Source organism: Macaca mulatta, chromosome 20 (assembly GCF_049350105.2).
Source record: "Macaca mulatta isolate MMU2019108-1 chromosome 20, T2T-MMU8v2.0, whole genome shotgun sequence".
NCBI classification, from domain to species: domain Eukaryota; kingdom Metazoa; phylum Chordata; class Mammalia; order Primates; family Cercopithecidae; genus Macaca; species Macaca mulatta.
Window position 1 is genome coordinate 85355126 of NC_133425.1, and position 19937 is coordinate 85375062.

At 59.9% G+C, this 19937-nt stretch overlaps 2 protein-coding genes and 2 long non-coding RNA genes across 17 annotated transcripts in view; 2 read left to right on the plus strand and 2 right to left on the minus strand.

Moving 5' to 3' along the window:
• TCF25 (transcription factor 25) overlaps positions 1 to 7933 on the plus strand; it is a 39600-nt gene extending 31667 nt beyond the window's left edge. For 3 of the 14 annotated variants that reach the window (XR_003725513.2, XR_013412156.1, XR_013412158.1), the window contains 6 exons: positions 13 to 100; positions 1150 to 1308; positions 2386 to 2476; positions 3353 to 3538; positions 7100 to 7172; positions 7577 to 7933. Coding sequence is in view for 3 of the 14 variants with exons in the window: in XM_015126839.3 (XP_014982325.3) it covers positions 13 to 100; positions 1150 to 1308; positions 2386 to 2476; positions 3459 to 3538; positions 7100 to 7172; positions 7577 to 7735 (650 nt within the window). In the remaining 11 variants the exon portion in view is untranslated. Of the gene's footprint in view, positions 1 to 12; positions 101 to 1149; positions 1309 to 2385; positions 3253 to 3332; positions 3539 to 5044; positions 5132 to 7099; positions 7173 to 7576 lie in introns of all 14 variants that reach the window. The other 11 variants (XR_003725514.2, XR_013412157.1, XR_013412159.1 and 8 more) reach the window with 7 other exon arrangements.
• LOC144338214 (uncharacterized) lies at positions 4246 to 4952 on the minus strand. The gene is made up of 3 exons (XR_013412177.1): positions 4818 to 4952; positions 4727 to 4782; positions 4246 to 4259 (listed from the first exon to the last, which is right to left on the minus strand). It is a non-coding gene; the product is annotated as an uncharacterized LOC144338214 (long non-coding RNA).
• Positions 7934 to 8596: 663 nt separating the features above from the next.
• On the minus strand, positions 8597 to 19621 carry LOC144338215 (uncharacterized). The gene is made up of 4 exons (XR_013412178.1): positions 19249 to 19621; positions 11060 to 11195; positions 10491 to 10972; positions 8597 to 10438 (listed from the first exon to the last, which is right to left on the minus strand). It is a non-coding gene; the product is annotated as an uncharacterized LOC144338215 (long non-coding RNA).
• Positions 15536 to 17648, plus strand: MC1R (melanocortin 1 receptor). The gene has a single exon (XM_077986915.1). It carries the CDS (start codon positions 15944 to 15946, stop codon positions 16895 to 16897), a length of 954 nt encoding a protein of 317 aa, XP_077843041.1. The 5' UTR covers positions 15536 to 15943; the 3' UTR covers positions 16898 to 17648.
• Positions 19622 to 19937: the final 316 nt, after the last annotated feature.

Below are 19937 nucleotides of genomic sequence, written 5' to 3' on the forward strand. Positions count from 1 at the left end.
CTTCCCCTGCAGTCCTCCTGCCTCTGCTCGAGTCCTGCAGCGTGCGGCCCGACATCACGGTTTCCAGTCACAGCTTCTTTGGACCCAACGCCGAAATAAGGTGAAGAGTGGCTGGCGGGGCTCATCTGTGGGTGCCTGTGGGTTCGGAGCCTGGGAGCTGTGTTCACTCATCCCGAGAGGCCGTGGGGGACCTGCTCCCGGCGGCAGGAGGGGCTGTGGCGGTGGCCTCAGGGACTATCATTTGACATGGGAGGGCTCAGGAGCCCCCTTCTCTGTGGGAAAGCCCAGGTGGGCCAGGTGATCAGCCTCCAGCTTAAAATCGAGGCTCATAAAGAGGGTGCCGGGCGTGGCGACACGCCTGTAATCAGCTTTTTGGGAGGCCGAGGTGGGAGGTTGGCTTGTGCCTAGGAGGTCAAAGCTGCAGTGAGCTGTTGCTGCTCCTGCACTCCAGCCTGGGCGACAGCGAGACCCTGTCTCAAAAAACAAACAAACAGAGGGAACAAACACAGAAGAAAGCGCACGCCGCAGGGTCACCCCCTGGCCCTGGGGTGGAGCCGGTGCGGACCTCCAGGGCTCGCCCTGTGTGCACACAGGTGGACCCACCCTGGTTGCATTTTCACATTTCTGTGAAGTCAGTTGTGCTTCCTAAAGAATACAAACAGGCCGGGCGCGGTGGCTCAAGCCTGTAATCCCAGCACTTTGGGAGGCCGAGACGGGCGGATCACGAGGTCAGGAGTTCGAGACCATCCTGGCTAACACAGTGAAACCCCATCTCTACTAAAAAATACAAAAAACTAGCCGGGCGAGGTGGTGGGCGCCTGTAGTCCCGGCTACTCGGGAGGCTGAGGCAGGAGAATGGCATAAAAACCCGGGAGGCGGAGCTTGCAGTGAGCTGAGATCCGGCCACTGCACTCCACCCTGGGCGACATAGCGAGACACCGTCTCAAAAAAAAAAAAAAAAAAAAGAATACAAACATACCTGTGTGCCCCAGCCCCACGCCCTCAGGCCAGCAGCCCAGGGGCCCCCTTGCACTCGAGGCCGCAGGGCACTCCCTGGACCACCCCTCTGCCCAACCCTGGGACTCTGCTGGCTTCGAGGCAGGCCCTGGCCTAAAGAGGGTTCTGCTCATGGGCCTTGCTCTCCCACAGCCAGCCCCCTGCCCTGAGCCAGCTGGTGAACCTGTACCTCGGGAGGTCACACTTTCTCTGGAAAGAGCCTGCCACCATGAGCTGGCTGGAGGAGAACGTCCGTGCGGTTCTGCAAACTGTGGACGCCGGGGACCCTGCCGTGGAAGCCTGTGAGAACCGGTGAGCTAGGGGTTTGCACAAGGCCTGCCACGCCCCCTCCTCGGGGACCCTCATCCCAGACACGGGGGCCTCGGATTCCGGGCGAGAGGGGCGAGAGCAGCTTGGCCTCTGCTGCTGTGGGGCCTGTGTGGAGCCTGCGAGATGGAACACAGCCCCTGGCCTGTCCCAGAGGCTTCCTGGGAGGCAGCCGTGGTCCTCAGCACAGAGTCCCGAGCTGCTGTTCCCGGGTGCCGAGGGCTGGAGCGGTGGCTTCTGGTCGTGCAGTGGTTCCACATGAGCTGAGGTGATGACGAGTTTGTCACACCAGCATGTTGGGGGTAAACTGGCGGAGATGAGAGAGTCTCCTGTGTGTGAACATTTTGGAGGCTCGTGCCCTGATGCATCTGCATCTGACAGGCAGCCCCTTACCTGTTCTTGTCTCGTTCGCCTGTGGCCCCGTGCTAGTTTGAGCGTCAGCACCGTGGCTCTGCGCACGGTGTGGCCGGGCTCAGTGAGGACCACGTGGGAGTGGCACCCATTTGCATCTCCACAGTGAAGGCTGCGTGCTGCAGACGTGAGGCTGTGCCCGGGGGGCCCAAGAGGTGCTGGTGCCCCCAGCCACTGGCAGTCATGGGTCCTGTCCACGTATCTGCTTCCTCACTGGACCGGGCATTCTCGTGGACAGGAGTGTTTTGTTCCCTGTACCCGCTCTCTCTCAGAGCGATTTCCAGCGGGGCCCAGTGTCTACCTGTAGTCACAGCGGTGACACGCCGAGGTGTCCTCTCATGTAGACGAGCTCAGTGAATTCCCACCAGAAGCCACTGGCCACGGCTCCCATCATTCTTGTTCTTTGGATGAAGAGGCTGAGTCACAGGCCCTGCAGCTGGGATTGGCCCCTAGAGGGTCCCTAACCACAGGCCAGGACCAGCTGTGCTGCCTCTGCTTGAGAGTAAAATGGTAAAACGTGCAGTTTTCAGAGCCACCAGAGATGCAGCGAGATGCCCAATGCTGGGTGGGGGTGGGGACCCTGGTGCTGTGGTTGTTACCATTTCATTTGCTGTGCTTTATCTACTGTGCCTTGTTTCTTCCCGGCCTTAGGCGGAAGGTGCTCTACCAGCGTGCACCCAGGAATATCCACCGTCATGTGATCCTCTCTGAGATCAAGGAAGCTGTGGCTGCCCTGCCCCCGGTAAGGGAGAAAGGCTGAAATGGGAGCTTTGTGTAAGCCGGTCACATGAACGTCCCTTTTGCTCCGGGCGGTCCACGTGCAGACGTGCGTGGTGCAGGCTCCCTCAGCAGCCCAGCTCTGCCACGGCAGGGGCGGGGGCTAGCGCAGGGGCTCCTCCTTTCCTGGCAGCCAGGGTTCAGGTGCTTGTTGTTTTGAGAGAGAAATCCTTTGGGGCTCAGAGCGCGAGCTGAGAAGTCACCTTGGTGAGCTGCTCCGTCCGTGGTCTTCTGAGGGCTTGGTGCAGCTGCTGGGGTGTAGTCCCGCTCTGACGCCTCCCATGCTGGAGGTGCTGTTTCTGTCTCAAAACCTAAGGATTTTATACTGTTGTTAAGGGGTGAGATAGAACGAGTGAGAAAACCAGCAAGTCGGAGGGTCGCAGGACCGCAGAGCGTCCACTGGGGACAGCTTAGCGCCTCCTGGTTTAACTTCAGCTGCTCTGCGGGCCCTTAGGACCGGCGTGGCTGGCTTTGTCCGGGGCTGTGAGCTTCTGACTCTTCTTAGTTGAGTGGTAGCACGTGGCACTGTGCGTGGGGCTGAGGGGCGAGGCAGCGAGTGCACCAGGAGCTCCGTGCACCCCGCGGGCGGCTCAGGGTCCCCGTGGCCTGCATTCGCCGAAGTGAGAACTTCTGACACGTGGTGAAGATCTTGGCAGGCGCGAGCAGCACGTGACCCCCTTCCTTCCCCACCACATACTCCGGTGTGCAGGGCAGACGCCTCGCAGGTTCACCTCGACTCCCGTGAGTGTCCTGGTGGCAGAAGGACTGTCCCACCCTCACCCAAAGCTCGTTGGTACAAAAAGCACAGCCGTTTCTGTCAGACTCTGTGGCTATCTCTCAGCAGATGCATCCAGTCCACGCTGGAGTCGACTGAAGGACTCTGCTGGGAGAGGCAGAGGCCCCCCGGCAGCATGCGTAGCATCTTCGTTTTGTGTCCCTTTCTGAAGGATGTGACCACGCAGTCTGTGATGGGGTTTGACCCTCTGCCTCCTTCGGACACAATCTACTCCTACGTCAGGCCGGAGAGGTACCTCCCTCCTCCCAGCTCCCACCTCCCATCTCCTTCCTTCCACCTCCCTCCTTCCACCTCCCTCCTCCTTCCTCTCACATCCCCTCCCACCTCCCTCCTCCCTTCTCCCACCTTGCTCCTCCTCCCTCCCACCTCCCCTCCCACCTCCCACCTCCCAGCTCCCACCTCCCTCCTCCCACCTCCCACCTCCCAGCTCCCACCTCCCTCCTCCCACCTCCCACCTCCCAGCTCCCACCTCCCTCCTCCCACCTCCCACCTCCCAGCTCCCACCTCCCTCCTCCCACCTCCCACCTCCCCTCCCACCTCCCAGCTCCCACCTCGCTGCTCCCACCTCCCACCTCCCCTCCCACCTCCCAGCTCCCACCTCGATGCTCCCACCTCCCACCTCCCAGCTTCCACCTTCCAGCTCCCAGCTCCCAGCTCCCTCCTCCTTCTTCTCACCTCCCCTCCCACCTCCCTCCTCCCACCTCCCACCTCCCCTCCCACCTCCCACCTCCCAGCTTCCACCTTCTAGCTCCCAGCTCCCACCTCCCTCCTCCTACCTCCCACCTCCCCTCCCACCTCCCAGCTCCCACCTCGCTGCTCCCACCTCCCACCTCCCACCTTGCTCCTCCTTCCTCCCACCTCCCCTCCCAGCTCCCACCTCCCTCCTCCCACCTCCCCTCCCACCTCCCACCTCCCAGCTCCCACCTCGCTGCTCCTAGCTGCCACCTCCCAGCTGCCACCTCCCTCCTCCCACCTCCCCTCCAACCTCCCACCTCCCTCCTCCCACCTCCCTCCTCCCACCTCCCACCTCCCCTCCGACCTCCCACCTCCCTCCTCCCACCTCCCTCCTCCCACCTCCCACCTCCCCTCCGACCTCCCACCTCCCTCCTCCCACCTCCCTCCTCCCACCTCCCACCTCCCAGCTCCCACCTCGCTGCTCCCACCTCCCACCTCCCCTCCCACCTCCCACCTCCCTCTTCCCACCTCCCTCCTCCCACCTCCCACCTCCCACCTCCCCTCCCACCTCCTCTCCCACCTCCCACCTCCCTCTTCCCACCTCCCTCCTCCCACCTCCCACCTCCCACCTCCCCTCCCACCTCCTCTCCCACCTCCCACCTCCCTCCTCCCACCTCCCACCTCCCTCCTCCCACCTCCCACCTCCCTCCTCCCACCTCCCACCTCCCACCTCCCAGCTGCCACCTCCCACCTCCCAGCTCCCACCTCGCTGCTCCCAGCTGCCACCTCCCAGCTCCCACCTCCCAGCTCCCACCTCGCTGCTCCCAGCTGCCACCTCCCAGCTCCCACCTCGCTGCTCCCAGCTGCCACCTCCCAGCTCCCTCCTCCCACCTCCCAGCTGCCACCTCCCAGCTCTGAGGTCGGGGCTTCAGGGATCACGGGGACTGGCTGCCTCCTTCGGACCCAGGTGCTAGGAGACGGGCGCAGGGTTCAGTGGGTCTTCCCCCTCACGAGAAGGGAGAGGAACAGTGTTATTTGGGAGTCACAGCTCTGCGTTTGCAGGCCGCGTTCCTTCCCGTCTCCATCGAACGCACGGGTGCTTGCGTGTCAGCCTCTGTAAGGTGCGAGTGACACAGTGGAAGGAAGCAGGTGTGCAGTGATGTGGGGAAAACACATTAACTTTGGAATCTAGACATAAACATAAAATCAAAACTGCACCAGCCTGGCCAACATGGCGAAACCCTGTCTCAACTAAAAATACAGATATCAAGGCCGGGCGCGGTGGCTCACGCCTGTAATCCCAGCACTTTGGGAGGCCGAGGCAGTGGATCACCTGAGGTCGGGAGTTCAAGACCAGCCTGACCAACATGGATAAACTGCGTCTCTACTAAAAATGCAAAAATTAGCCAGGCGTGGTGGCGCACGCCTGTAATCCCAGCTACTCGAGAGGCTGAGGCAGGAGAATCGCTTGAACCCGGGAGGCGGAGGTTGCGGTGAGCTGAGATTGTGCCATTGCACTCCAACCTGGGCAAAAAGAGCAAAACTCCGTCTCAAAAAAAAAAAAAAAAAAAAAAAAAATATAGCCGTCCGGGTGTGGTGACTCACACCTGTAATCCTGTAATTCCAGCAGTTTGGGAGGCCAAGGTGGGCGAATCACAAGGTCAAGAGATCGAGACTATCCTGGCCAACGTGATGAAAACCCGTCTCTACTAAAATACAAAAAAAGTAGCCAGGCTTGGTGGCAGGTGTAGTCCCAGCTACTCGGGAGGCTGAGGCAGGAGAATTGTTGGAACCTGGGAGGTGGAGCTTGCAGTGAGCTGAGATCACGCCCCCGCACTTCAGCCTGGAGAAAGTGACTCCATCTCAAAAAAAAAAAAGGCCGGGGCGCAGTGGCTCACGCCTGTAATCCCTGCACTTTGGGAGGCCGAGGCGGGCGGATCACGAGGTCAGTAGATCGAGACCATCCTGGCTAACACGGTGAAACCCCATCTCTACTAAAATACAAAAAATTAGCCGGGCGCGGTGGCGGGCGCCTGTAGTCCCAGCTACTCCGGAGGCTGAGGCAGGAGAATGGCGCGAACCCGGGAGGCGGAGCTTGCAGTGAGCCGAGATGGTGCCACTGCACTCCAGCCTGGGCGACAGAGTGAAGACTCCGCCTCAAAAAAAAAAAACACTCCAGTAAGGTCTTTGGAGGAAGGAGGGGTGGGTGTGCCGAGACGCAGAGGATGACCGTGCCCTCACCAGGCTCGGGGCGTGTTCCACAGCAGAGTCACTATGCGCCAAGGCGCTGTGGCAGGAGCAGAGCACACAGCACGTTGAGAGAACAAAAGCAGGCCCCATGGCCAGGCCAGGAGAGCAGGGCTTCGGGGCAGGAGGGCCGGGGGCAGGAGGGCTGGGGGCGGGTCCAAGCCGACGCCCAGGCTGCCGGCATGTCTGGCTTTCAGAATCTGGGTCGCTGAAAGGCTTTTTACCTTTCCTTCTGGGCTGGAAAGTACTTGCCTTACCCAGGCCCCATCGCCCTCACAGTGGTCTTTGTGGACTGCTCCTGCTGGTAGGGTGTGGTAGCATAGACGAATTACAGCTCTTTGCTGCCTCCCTCCCCGTGGACCCCAGGCTTTCGCCCTCCCTAGAGCTCCTTAGGCCTGGGCTGCTCAGCGTCCTGTAGAGCCCTTTGCACCAGGAGAGTCTCCACTTAACATGGCCCTGGACACTTCTGCCTTTGCATAAGGAGTGTGTGCTCTCAAAGCTTCGGTGCTGAAGGAGACATTGAAACTACAGCTTTTCTGAAAAGCAAGGCACCTGTGCGGTGGCCGATGGTGGCTGTGGGAGCCTCGCTCTGGACCCCGTGCCTGCCTTAGCTGCGTCGGTCTCCCTCATCCTGTTGCCGCTGGCCCCGACTCCACCCTAAGCGGATAAGGAAGCCTCCTGCCCACCCAGGGCCCTGATCTCCGCATTGTAGGACTCCAGGGCCTGTGCTCAGCTGCTGCTGCTCTGCCCCTGGTGGGGCCCCCCGTGTCCCTGCGAGGAGGCAGCTGGCAGGCAGCCCCGTGGGCTGGGTTGGGTCCCACGAGTCTCAGTTCAGTGTCATTTCCGACGTTTCTTGACTTTGTCTTTCAGGCTGAGTCCCGTCAGCCACGGAAACACGATCGCACTCTTCTTTAGGTCACTGTTACCAAACTATACTGTGGAGGTAGGTTGAGCTCGTCCCAGCCCTGCCTCCCAGTGGGCTCGGGCGTATCCAGGCCAGTGCGAACGTCTGGAGCCCTCCTTGAACCAGGACTGTGCCAGCTGGCACAGGGAGCAGGGAAGGACCAAGGCTGCATTGTGCCAGCGGGGTGCCCATTCTGCCGGGGAAATTGGGACCTGCCCAGATGGTAGCACATGCAGGGCCCATGAGTCAGCCCAGCTTGACCCCACTCTCTGGGCCTGGCTTGGCTAGACGCGACGTTTGGTTTTCAGAGCTTCGTCTCCTCACAGAGACCTGGGGAGGGTTCGGGGCCCGGTGCTAGGCTCCACAATGCCTTCCTGCTTGGGCCCTGGGCCCCTAGTCCCAGCACAGATAGCCCCCGGTTCAGACATGTCCCATTGCTGCAGGGAGAGAGGCCCGAGGAAGGAGTGGCTGGGGGTCTGAACCGCAACCAGGGCCTGAACAGGCTGATGCTGGCCGTGCGCGACATGATGGCCAACTTCCACCTCAACGACCTAGAGGCACCGCATGAGGACGACGCGGACGGGGAGGGGGAGTGGGACTGAGCGTCCGCAGAGGTGCCTGAAAGCCGTAATGATGTTGCTGATTTCTGTGCTGGTCAGAATCGGTCAGTTCCCTGAAGTAGAGACGCCGACTGTATCGCTGACCTGGTCGCTGTTTCTCCTATAAATGTAAATGGGCGAGATGCCGACTGTATCGCTGACCTGGTCGCTGTTTCTCCTATAAATGTAAATGTGTCACGCTCTGCTGTCCGCACGTTCGTCTTTCCTGGGCACTGAGCGCCGTCCTGTCCCTCGGATTCGAATCACACTCAGTCCAGTCTCCTCCCAGTGGCCTGTGGGTGAGGTGGGGCCCAGACCACGTGCTTCCTGTGCTCCCAGAATCTGGGTACAGGTGGAGAAGGAGTCCCACGCCCTGGGTGCACGTCCTCCTTGAACTTGCTCAGGAGTCGTTGACAGAGCTGCCTTCCTTGTTGGTAGAGGGTTTCGTGTTGGGACTGGAGCGGAGGCGTCTGTGTGGCCTTCAGTCTTGTTCCTCCAGCAGGTGGGGCGGCCATGTTGGGTCCTATGGCTGGAGGCCACCATCTGTTGAATCTTACAAAATAGTTTTCTTTTTTCTTTTTCTTTTTTTTTTTGAGACGGAGTCTCACTCTGTCGCCAGGCTGGAGTGCAGTGGCGCGATCTCAGCTCACTGCAACCTCTGCCTCCCGGGTTCACGCCATTCTCATGCCTCAGCCTCCCAAGTAGCTGGGACTACAGGCGCCGCCACCTCGCCCGGCTAGTTTTTTGTATTTTTTTAGTAGAGACGGGGTTTCATCCGTGTTGGCCAGGACGGTCTCAATCTCTTGACCTCATGATACACCCACCCCGGCCTCCCAAAGTGCTGGGATTACATCCGCGAGCCACTGCACCCGGCCAAAATAATTTTATTAGAGAACTTGAGGGCAGTGCCCAGAATTGAAGGTGAAGCCCCAGAAGCATGTTTTGCAAAGAAAAGTGCCCAGGGCAGCTCTGAGGGCCCATGTGGCAAAGATTAGGGGACAGTCTGGGGTGAATGGACCACTCAGACCAAGACCCCAGTCTGGGGGGAGGGCTTAGCTGGAGCCAGTCCTAGCACAGCTGACTGATAGTGCACAGAACCGGTGCATCCCATAGTCCTACGGTGCTGCAGCTGCAGGAGGGGCGGAGGCTGCAGCCAGACAGAATCAGAAGCCAGCGTGGTTCTGGAAGGATCGAGAACACCGAGGTGTTACAGCTGCAGGAGGGGTCCTGTCTCCTGGCACCCTTCACCACCCCGATCTTTTACCCTTAGGGGGCAGCAGACACGAGGGGCTGCCCAAGGCTCTAGGGCGGCCAGTGGGGCAGGAAACAGGTTCCAGCCCCAGCTGTACCCACCTCCCAGAAAGCCCCATCACTGTATAATCATCTAACTTGGAGCTTGCCGAGGCCTGTGAGTTCATCCTTTTGGCAGTTCCTGGTGTCTCCTGACTCTGCTCAGCATTTCCTGGGCCGGAGCTTAGGGTGCAGGACCCTCCCCAGAACGACGAGGGCCCACTGTCCATGACAAGAGTCGGCCTGAGGGCTGAGCCATGTGTGCCCATCTCAGACGCGGGCCTGAGGGTGCAGCTCTGGCCCTGTGCTGGCCGTTTCTAGGAGTGGTGCACTGAGGTCCCAGCTGTGACAGCCCCAGGCTCTGCAGGAAGAGGTCATGGGCGCGGGGAGTTGATGCTGTGGCCTTGTTCCTCTCTGTAGTGAGTGAGTGATGTTTGTGGTCAGCAGGAGCCTGTGGGGAGCACAGACTGGTCTTCCTGGTGTCCCACCTACCCTTTTTTCCATGCCAACATAACTAGATTTGTTGTGGGATCTGCACTCAGCTCGAGGGAAGATGGTCAGGACAACCCCAGTCTGCCCTAGGTCCCCACCCTCCACAGCCAGGGTGGCCTGTAGTGAGCTGCTCCCATCGAGACGTGGGGTCTGCTAGAGTCTTCAGTCTTCTCTGAAAGTGACAGGCAAGCAAGGAGAGCTGGGCCCCCTGCCTTTTCCATTCCAGATGCCTTGAGTCCCCCCAGATGGGGATGTGACGTTTGGAGCTGCAGCAGGCCCCCTACGGTTGGGAGTCAAAGAACAGCTGGTGTTCCAGGGACGGTGCAGCAGAGGCTGAGCCCAGGCCTGCTGTCCTGAGAGACGGCTGGATCACTGACGCCTTGGCCGTGGTGCTGGGGTTTCTGTCACGACCTGCAGCTGAGCCTAGTTCCAGTGACCGTGAGATCTGAAAGACTGAAGACGTAACCTCTGCCATGCGTGTGGGGAGGAATGCTGGATCCTGCTTCCTCCCTTGGCCCTGCTCAGCCCAGCGAGAGGCTGAGGCACAAGTGACTCCCCAGCTGGGCCCTTTTCCACCGAGCCAGAACCCCCCAGAGTCTTTAACACAGGTACCACGGGCAGGCCCACGAGAAACCCTGCTTGCCACCTCCCACACCCCCACCCCCAAGGTCAAAGGAAACGGCCCCTAAACCAAGGGCTGAGACCGGCTGTGGGTCCGGCTGTCCTGGGGAAGCTGTACTGGAGCCCACCACGGTGGGACCATTGGTCCGGCAGTGACCTCCGCCTCCATGTCCGTGGCCGCAGCTGGACAGGCCACTCCCTGGGCCAGAGATGCTTCCCCCGCAGCCCTTGGGCACACATTGAGCAGATGTGTCTGCGCGCGTGTGTGTGTGCCTGTGCGTGCTTGTGTGTATGTGTACATGCCTGCGTGTGTGTGTGCCTGTGTGTGCATGCCTGTGTGTGTATGTGTACATGCCTGCGTGTGTGTGTGCCTGTGTGTGTGTGCCTGTGTGTGTATGTGTACATGCCTGCGCGTGTGTGCGTGCCTGTGTGTGCTTGTGTGTGTATGTGTACGTGCCTATGTGCGTGCTTGTGTGTATGTGTACATGCCTGCGCGTGTGTGTGCATGCCTGTGTGTGCTTGTGTGTGTATGTGTGCGTGCCTGTGTGTGCTTGTGTGTGTATGTGTACATGCCTGTGCGTGTGTGTGCGTGCCTGTGTGTGCTTGTGTGTGTATGTGTGCGTGCCTGTGTGTGCTTGTGTGTGTATGTGTACGTGCTTGTGTGTGTGTGTGTGCGTGCCTGTGTGTGCTTGTGTGTGTATGTGTACGTGCCTGTGTGTGTTGCAGGCCCTGGATGCCAGACACTGAATAAACGCAGGAAAGCGTCTGCGTTCTCCTCGCGGGCGCTGGTCCAGAAGCGCTGCCTCAGGTCTGCCAGTTTGAAGAGGTCTCCCAAAGCTGGAGAAGGAAGACGGCTCCGTTGGTGTGAGGGCCCCAGAAGGCCCCCAATGTCCACAACACCTCACAGACCCAGACCCCGCTTACCTCTGGCCATGAGCTGGAGGAAAGTGCTCTACAGGAACAGAGGAACAGTGCCTCTGCCCGTGGGGGGACCCTGGTGAGCGGATGGGCCAGCCCCAAGCATCTTCCGGCCGTTCAACACGCAATGTTTCCAGGGGCACTAAGAGATCAAAATTGAGATGGGATTAGCTGTGGGATTTCATCTAATCACAGATCATCCCGAGGCTAATTTATCTCCCCCATGACCATAACGCATCAAAAAGTTGACTTTTTCCAGCTCAGCTGTGCCTCATCTTCCCACAAAGCCCCCAACAGGCACATCCAGTGAGAACCCACAGTGGGAGTCCTGTGGCAGGGTCACCCCACTTCCGATGCCCTCCAGCTGCCTCTTGGCAGGAAAAAGGCTGCCCAATTCTCATGACCTTTCAAGTCCCGGGTTGGGTGGTGGCGCGGAGGCTGGGGTTAACCGCCGTCTGTCTCAAAGGCCTCATTATGGAGCTGCAAACACGAATGTCCTTGTAATGTGAGGTCACAGTGCTCTGGGGCAGGGGCTGCTCACCGGCTCGTGGCCAGCAGTGAGTGGGGTCTGGGTCTGTGAGGTGCTGTGGACGTTGGGGGCCTCCTGGGGCCCTCACACCAATGGAGCCGCCTTCCTTCCCCAGGCAGGCTCGGCCTCCGCACACCCTGGGACCCATCTCTGCCCTGTGTTTAGGCTGGAAGCACAGCGTGAGGGGCAAAGGGCATGGGAGGCAAAAGGCTGGACTGAGGCCGAGGCCATGTGGCTGCGGCCAGGCACCAGGTCCTGTGGCGGTGTGGGCAGAGCGCGCTGTCCCCTCTGAGCAGCCTAGGGCTGCGTGTGCCACCAGAAACAGGCCTCCCAAAGCTGAAGATACGTCCCTGCCCGTGTCTCCCGGGTGCACTCCGCAGATGCGCCTGTGTCCGTCAGATGGTACAAGAATCTCCCAGCAACAGTTGTTGATAGGGAGTCTGAAGCCACCAGATGCCACGTGGTCTGTTCACACCGTGGACACCACAGTCTGAGGCAGAGGATTGCAGCCACCGGCATGGGTGCACCTCAGCCAGAGAGAGTAGCTGCGACCCCATTCACGTCATGGGCCAGATGGGCCGGCAGCGACTCGCGGGGGCCGTTCCGGGTGGGAACGCTTTGTCTGTTGGTCTGCTGCTACTTATGTGGCTGGTTCAGGTCAGGCATCCCTCACCCTGCATATTTATCATTGGTGCATTTTTATGTATGTTGTACCTCAATTAAAAGATTTTAGGGCCGGGCGCAGTGACTCACGCCTGTAATTCCAGCACTTTGGGAGGCCGGAGGCGGGCGGATCATGAGGTCAGGAGTTCAAGACCATCCTGGCTGACATGGTGAAACCCCGTCTCTACTAAAGATACAAAAAATTAGCCGGGGATGGTGGCGGGCCCCTGTAGTCTCAGCCACTCGGGAGGCTGAGGCAGGAGAATGGTGTGAACCCAGGAGGTGAAGCTTGCCGTGAGCTGAGATCGCGCCACTGCACTCCAGCCTGGGTGACAGAACAAGACTCTGTCTAAAAATATATATATATATATATATATATTTTTTAGGCCGGGCATGGTGATCCACACCTATAATCCCAGCACTTTGGTAGGCTGAGGTGGGAGGATCACGAGGTCAGGAGATCGAGACTATCCTGGTCAACATGGTGAAACCCCGTCTCTACTAAAAAAAAATACAAAAATTAGCCGGGTAGGCCGGGCGCGGTGGCTCACGCCTGTAATCCCAGCACTTTGGGAGGCTGAGGCGGGCGGATCACAAGGTCAGGAGATCGAGACCACGGTGAAACCCCGTCTCTACTAAAAATACAAAAAATTAGCCGGGCGCGGTGGCGGGCGCCTATAGTCCCAGCTACTCAGGAGGCTGAGGCAGGAGAATGGCGTAAACCCAGGAGGCGGAGCTTGCAGTGAGCCGAGATCACGCCACTGCACTCCAGCCTGGGCGACAGAGCGAGACTCCGTCTCAAAAAACAAAACAAAACAAAACAAAAAAATTAGCCGGGTATGGTGGCGGGCGCCTGTAGTCTCAGCTACTCGGGAGGCTGAGGCAGGAGAATTGCTTGAACCCGTTAGGTGGAGGCTACAGTGAGCCGAGATCATGCCACTGCACTACAGCCTGGGTGACGGCGAGACTTCATCTCAAAAAAAAAAAAAAAAAATTTAAAGCAGACGGGGTGTGGGGGCTCACCCCTGTAATCTCAGCATTTTGGGAGGCTGAGGCGGGCAGATCACCTGAGGCCAGGAGTTCAAGACCAGCCTGGTCAACATGGTGAAATCACATCTCTACTAAAAATACCAAAATTAGCCGAGTGTGGTGGCGGGCGCCTGCAGTCCCAGCTACTCGGGAGGCTGAGGCATGGGTATCACTTGAATCCAGGAGGCAGAGGTTGTAGTGAGCCGAGAATGCACCACTACACTCCAGCCTGGGCAACAGAGTGAAACTGTGTCTCAAATAAGTAAATAAAAATTATATATATACACACACACACACACACACTTTTTTTTTTTTTTTTGAGTCTGAATCTCTCTCTGTTTCCCAGGCTGGAGTGCAGTGGTGTGATCTCGGCTCACTACAACCTCCGCCTCCTGGGTTCAAGCAATTCTGCCTCAGCCTTCGAGTAGCTGGGACTGCAGGCGCCCGCCACCACACCCGGCTAATTTTTTTATTTTTATTAGAGATGAGGTTTCACCATATTAACCAGGCTGGTCTTGAACTCCTGACCTCAGACCCGCCCGTCTCAGCCTCCCAAAGTGCTGGGATTACAGGGGTGAGCCACTGTGCCTGGCAATAATGATTTTTGGGGTTTTTTTGAGACAGTTTTGCTCTTGTTGCCCAGGCTGGAGTGCAGTGGCACAATCTCAGCTCACGACAACGTCCACCTCCTGCGTTCAAGCCTCAGCCTCCCGATTCTCCTGCCTCAGCCTCCCGAGTAACTGGAATTACAGGCGCCCACCACCACGCCTGGCTAATTTTTGTATTTTTAGTAGAGATGGGGTTTCACAGTGTCGGCCAGGCTGGTCTCGAACTCCTGACCTCAGGTGATCCACCCGCCTTGGGCTCCCAAAGTGCTGGGATGACAGGCGTGAGCCACCACACCCATCAATAATAAAAAATTTCAAAGCAAAAATAAAGATTTATAAACTGTAAAATGCAGATGTAACAAGTGAGTAATATTTACTGAATCAGTAAATATGAATGATAATGTGCTCACGGAGGTGGCTTGCGAGTGGTGTGAGCGTTTCATGGTCAGAGATTGGCAGTCGGGCCAGAGACCGGATGGATTTTAACTCGAACATCACAGATGCAAACACTGAACACCCTGACGCGGGCGGCGCCTGCGCCGTTGCCTCCTTCTCTGCACCTGTAAATGGGGTGAATAATTCCATCCCCCTCCCGCTTCCACCTTCAGAAGATTTTTTGTCAGCACAGAGGCTGTCAGCACAGTCTCAGCGAGGAAGTGCTGGGAACGCCCTGGAGTGAACCCAGGAAGATGCCTGCGCTGGGTGCCGTGGCCCTCCCCACCGCCCCTGCTGGGTCTCGGGCCATGCCTGCCTGCTGTGAACCCCTGCAGAGCACCACGTGCGAGCGCTGGCTGGAGGCCAGAGGTCTGCCTTTGATGTGGCTCTTGGGGCAGGGCCTGTGGTGCCTTCCACAGCGGAAATGGGGCGCCGCGCGGGGAGGGCGGGAGCGGCGTCCCGGGTGCCCCTGTGAGGATGAGTGAGATGACTGGAGGGTCCTGAGGACCTCACCAGGGTGCCCCCAGCCCGTCCGCTCCCAGGAAGCGACACCCCCAGCCCCAGGGCTGCAGCTCAGGGGGTCGCTACTCTGGCTGGGCGAGGCTGGGCCCTTGGGGGCAGGGGCCAGAGTGGCCTCAGCCTCTGTGAGATGCCTAAAAGCACCGACTCCTCTGGGGCTCACTAGCATTGGGCCGTTTCACGCTCTGCCGCGGCCGGAAGCCCCCTCACCCCCAGCGATGTGCAGTTCCTGCAGGCTCACGCAGTTTCCAGAACTTTAATTATGGGAAAGTTCTCCCTGGTCCCGCCCCCAAATCTGCCATGAACGTTGACAGCTGAGTTGCTGCCCCATGCGTGCTTTGGCTGAGAGCAGAGGGTGCCCTGTCCTCATTGAGCTGCTGACGTGGGGAGGGGTGGGGCCTAGGGGTGCCATCCATGGCCAGTGATTGAGGCAGAGGAGCCTCTGGAGGGGACAGGTCCCAGGGAAGCCCCGGACTCCTAGAGGGGAGGCCAGGTGGGGTCCCTGGTGACCAGGACAGACTGTGGTGTTTTTTAACGTAAGGGAGATATGCTACATGACAGACCCCCGGGGTGCTGCGCACCGCCTGGTGGCAGGCGGGCCGTGGTGGGCGCTCACGCCCCTGCCACGTGCCCATCATGTGCCTGCCCTCAGTGGGAGGGGCTCCGAGGATGACTTTTAAAAATGCAGAGAAAGGCTCCATTCTTCCCAGGACCTCAGCCCAACCCTGGTCCAGGGAGGCAGGAGACAGAGGCCAGGAGGGGGCCAGAGGTGTTGAAATGTCCTGGGGACCTGAGCAGCCACCAGGGAAGAGGCAGGGAGGGAGCTGAGGACCAGGCTTGTCCACACTGGTTGTGAGATGCCTTGAGCCCAGAGGGTTGATGCCAGGAGGTGTCTGGACTGGCTGGGCCATGCCTGGACTGACCTGTCCAGCCAGGGAGAGGGTGAGTGTGAGGGCAGATCTGGGGGTGCCCAGATGGACGGAGGCAGGCATGGGGGATACCCAAGGCCCCCTGGCAGCACCATGAGCTAAGCAGGACACCTGGAGGGGGAGACCTGTGGGGACCTGGGGGCCTCCAGTGACCCCTTCCTGCTTCCTGAACAGGACTATGCCTGTGCAGGGATCCCAGAGAAGACTGCTGGGCTCCCTGAACTCCACCCCCACAGCCACCCCCCACCTGGGGCTGGCTGCCAACCAGACAGGAGCCCGGTGCCGAGAGGTGTCCATCCCTGACGGGCTCTTTCTCAGCTTGGGGCTGGTGAGCTTGGTGGAGAACGTGCTGGTGGTGACCGCCATTGCCAAGAACCGGAACCTCCACTCACCCATGTACTGCTTCATCTGCTGCCTGGCCCTGTCAGACCTGCTGGTGAGCGGGAGCAACATGCTGGAGACGGCCGTCACCCTCCTGCTGGAGGCCGGTGCACTGGTGGCCCGGGCTGCCGTGGTGCAGCAGCTGGACAATGTCATTGACGTGATCACCTGCAGCTCCATGCTGTCCAGCCTCTGCTTCCTGGGCGCCATTGCCGTGGACCGCTACATCTCCATCTTCTACGCACTGCGCTACCACAGCATTGTGACGTTGCCGCGGGCACGGCGAGCCATCGCAGCCATCTGGGTGGCCAGTGTCCTCTGCAGCACGCTCTTCATTGCCTACTACGACCACACGGCCGTCCTGCTGTGCCTCGTGGTCTTCTTCCTGGCCATGCTGGTACTCATGGCTGTGCTGTACGTCCACATGCTGGCCCGGGCCTGCCAGCACGCCCAGGGCATTGCCCGGCTCCACAAGAGGCAGCGTCTGGCCCACCAGGGCTTTGGCCTCAAAGGCGCTGCCACCCTCACCATCCTGCTGGGTATTTTCTTCCTCTGCTGGGGCCCCTTCTTCCTGCATCTCACACTCATTGTCCTCTGCCCCCAGCACCCCACCTGCAGCTGCATCTTCAAGAACTTCAACCTCTTTCTCGCCCTCATCATCTGCAATGCCATCATTGACCCCCTCATCTACGCCTTCCGCAGCCAGGAGCTCCGCAGGACGCTCAAGGAGGTGCTGCTGTGCTCCTGGTGAGCGCGGCACGGGCAGCTTTCAGCGTGCTGGGCAGAGGGAGGTGGTGATATTGTGTGGCCTGGTTTCTGTGTGACCCTGGGCAGTCCCTTACCTCCCTGGTCCCCATTTGTCAAAGAGGATGGACTGACCTCTGAAGGTGTTGAAGCATGGACCCTTCTGGGACCAGGGAGAGGGGTCCCTGCAAAACTCCAGGCAGGACTTCTCACCAGCAGTCGTGGGTAACGGAGGAGGACATGGGGAGGTTGTGAGGCCTCAGGCTCTGGGCACCAGGGGCCGACCTCAGGCTCCTGAAGAGACATTCTCCTCCCACTCCCGGGGCACTCCACCTGCTCCAATGGGCATCCACCCCACCCCATCTTTGCTGCCAACCTCAGGACCTGTGCCCTCGTCAGCTGGGATGTGGAGGCTCTGGGTGGAAGAGTGTGCCAAGAGCTACTCCCACAACAGCCCCAGGAGAAGTGACTTTGTGACCAGAAAGCTTCAGCTACAGTCATGCAATGGCTTCTGCCAAAGGAAGTGAAATCCCTGCCTCAAGCCAAGGGACCAGGTTTGCAGAAACCTCACAAGTGGTGTGGGGCTGAGCCCTCCTGAGCACTGGTTCTAAGGCTCAGACTGGGAACTGGGGCCTCAGCCTGCTTTCCTGCAGCAGTCACCCAGGCAGACAGCCCTGGCAAATGCCTGACTCAGTGACCAGTGCCTGGGAGCACGGGGCCAGGAAAGTCTGGTAATAAATGTGACTCAGCATCACCCACCTTAGCCCCTTCCAGAAAGTGCTTCAAGTTTGCGGGTGGAGGGGTAGGGGAGGGAAAGGTGGGCAGGGATGAGAGTCAAGAGAGTCCAGGAAGAAAGGAGTCCTGGAAAACGTGGCTGCCTCCCCAGGTGAGGAAGCCACAGCCCCAGAGGCCTTGAACGCCTGGGGAGTGTGGAGGTCCCAACCAGGCTTGCGCTGACCCTGCTTCTCAGGTTTCTCTCCGTGCTTACAAACCCCAGCCTAGAGGAATGAGGAGCAGGTGCAGCAGGGCCCCAGCCCCTCCACTCTGACACTGTCCCAGCTGCAGGAAAGGTGGGTGCCCAGCCCTCCATGTGACCACAGGTGACCTCAGCCAGGCACACTCCTTTGCTGGCCCTGGCCCTGAGTCCCTCCAGCCGTGATGAGCCGTGAATGGGACCATCCCTGGTCACTCTGAGATGCCTGGAAGGGGGCTCAGTGCAGGCGGGCTGGGGGCTGGGTCTGCTGTCTGTCCAGCATTGCCATTCTGGGAGTGGGCAGGTGGGGTGGGGGTCGGGGGTGGTCTGTGTTGAGCCAGTCCTGGGAAGTGCTGGATGTGAGGCCTCTGAAGATGAGGATGAGGCAGAGGCCCAGCGGCGGATAAGTCCCCTGGGAATGAACTATGCTGCCTGGTGCTAGGGAGCAGTGGAGCCCCTGGGCCATCCCTCTGCTGAAACCTGGGCATCTCGCTGAAGAGACCAACTCCATTTCCTCTGCAGACGCTGAGCACTCAGTCACCCCCTTTCCGGAACAGGCTCAGTGGAGGCTGCAGGGCTGCCATCAGCCAACTCCTAGGCAGGCCCAGTCAGCAGCCCCCTGGCCAGCCCCACCCCTGCGTCAGCTCCAGCCCTGACTGCCGGCCTCAGAACTGGGAGCTGCTTCCTGGCAGGGCCCGCCTGTGCTGGGAGACCGGACGGTGAGTCAGCCTTCAGCCTGGCACCAGAGCTCTCTGAGGATGGAGCAGGGGTTGGCTGGCCTGAGGCTGCAAAACTTCCCTCATGGAGACAGGCAGGCACCCAGACGCTCACCCGGGACTCCCTTGAACAGGGACAGGGAGGAACTCCAGGCAGCTAGACCCCAGCCACAGCCACTTGAGCACACTGTGGGGCAGGGAGGGGCATATCTTGAGAACAAAAGATCCATTTCTCGACTTTCCGAACTGGAGAGCTTCTTGAGAGAAAAGAGAGAGACAGGGACAAGGCCATGCCACCCACACAGTCCTGTGCACACAGACCGGACACAGGCGTCCACAGGAGGGTTTGCAGCTGCTCATTGTGTGAAGTGAATGCTGATTTGGGGACGGGGGGTCGTCTGTGCATTGTGCACTGTCAGACCCTTCCTGAAGGATTTTTGTTACTGAAATATCAGAAGGTCCTTGTTATAAGGTGGTGTCACTGTAATATCTGGCCCAGGAGGAGGTCAGTGCTGTGCGGGCGAGCCCTTCCCTCCCTCCCTTCTTCTCTGACCAGTAGACGCATCTCCAGTTGTTCCCCTGAGGCCCCCCTGCAGCATTCTCCGACATCAGAGAGTGAGTCAGATAGAAGCCGCTGCCCACCCTCCCCCACCCTGGCCGGGTTCTTGCCTGGCTTGTGCGTCCTTGTGACAATTCCTGACACGGATGCGCACCGGGCAGTGGCACGTCCAGGTGCTGTGCGCGGCCGGGCCCACAAAGCTCCTTTGGCCTTTCACGGAGCCCCCTGCGGGAGGGGGCCAGGTGGCCCCCCCACTGCGGAAGCCGGCGACCCACGGAGCTCGCTTTCGGCCGCCGTCACCCCTCTGTGTCCGCGCCCTTCCGAGCTCTGATCGGACGCTTTGTTTCTTCTCAGTGGGTTCAGGGCCTGCGCCAACCTTTACCTACCTCCCCCACCCAAAACCGGCAAAGCTCAGAGCACCTTTTCTGCCAAAAGACAGGGAGCTGGGAAGGTGCGGCTTGGTCCCTAAACCGGCGTGGGGATAAAGACCCTCCTTACAAAGCCGCAGGGTGGGGCTGTCGCAAGGGCGGAACCGACAGGGTAGCCGGGGGCGGGGTTCCCAGGGCCAAGAGGGGCTTCTATTGTCCTCCCTGGAGCCCGGCGCCCCCACAGGCAGCTCCTCTGGGAGGCAGCCCCTCCTTTCGAGTGCGCGGGGGCCCCCAGACCGCGCCCGGCCCTGCGCTGGGGGAGGCTTGGCTGCGGGAGGGGCGCCGCATTGCGCGCGGCGGGCGGGGACGCGCGGTGCGGGGCCTGCGGGCCGGGCGGGATTCTGCGGCGGCGCCTCCCGATTGGCCACCCG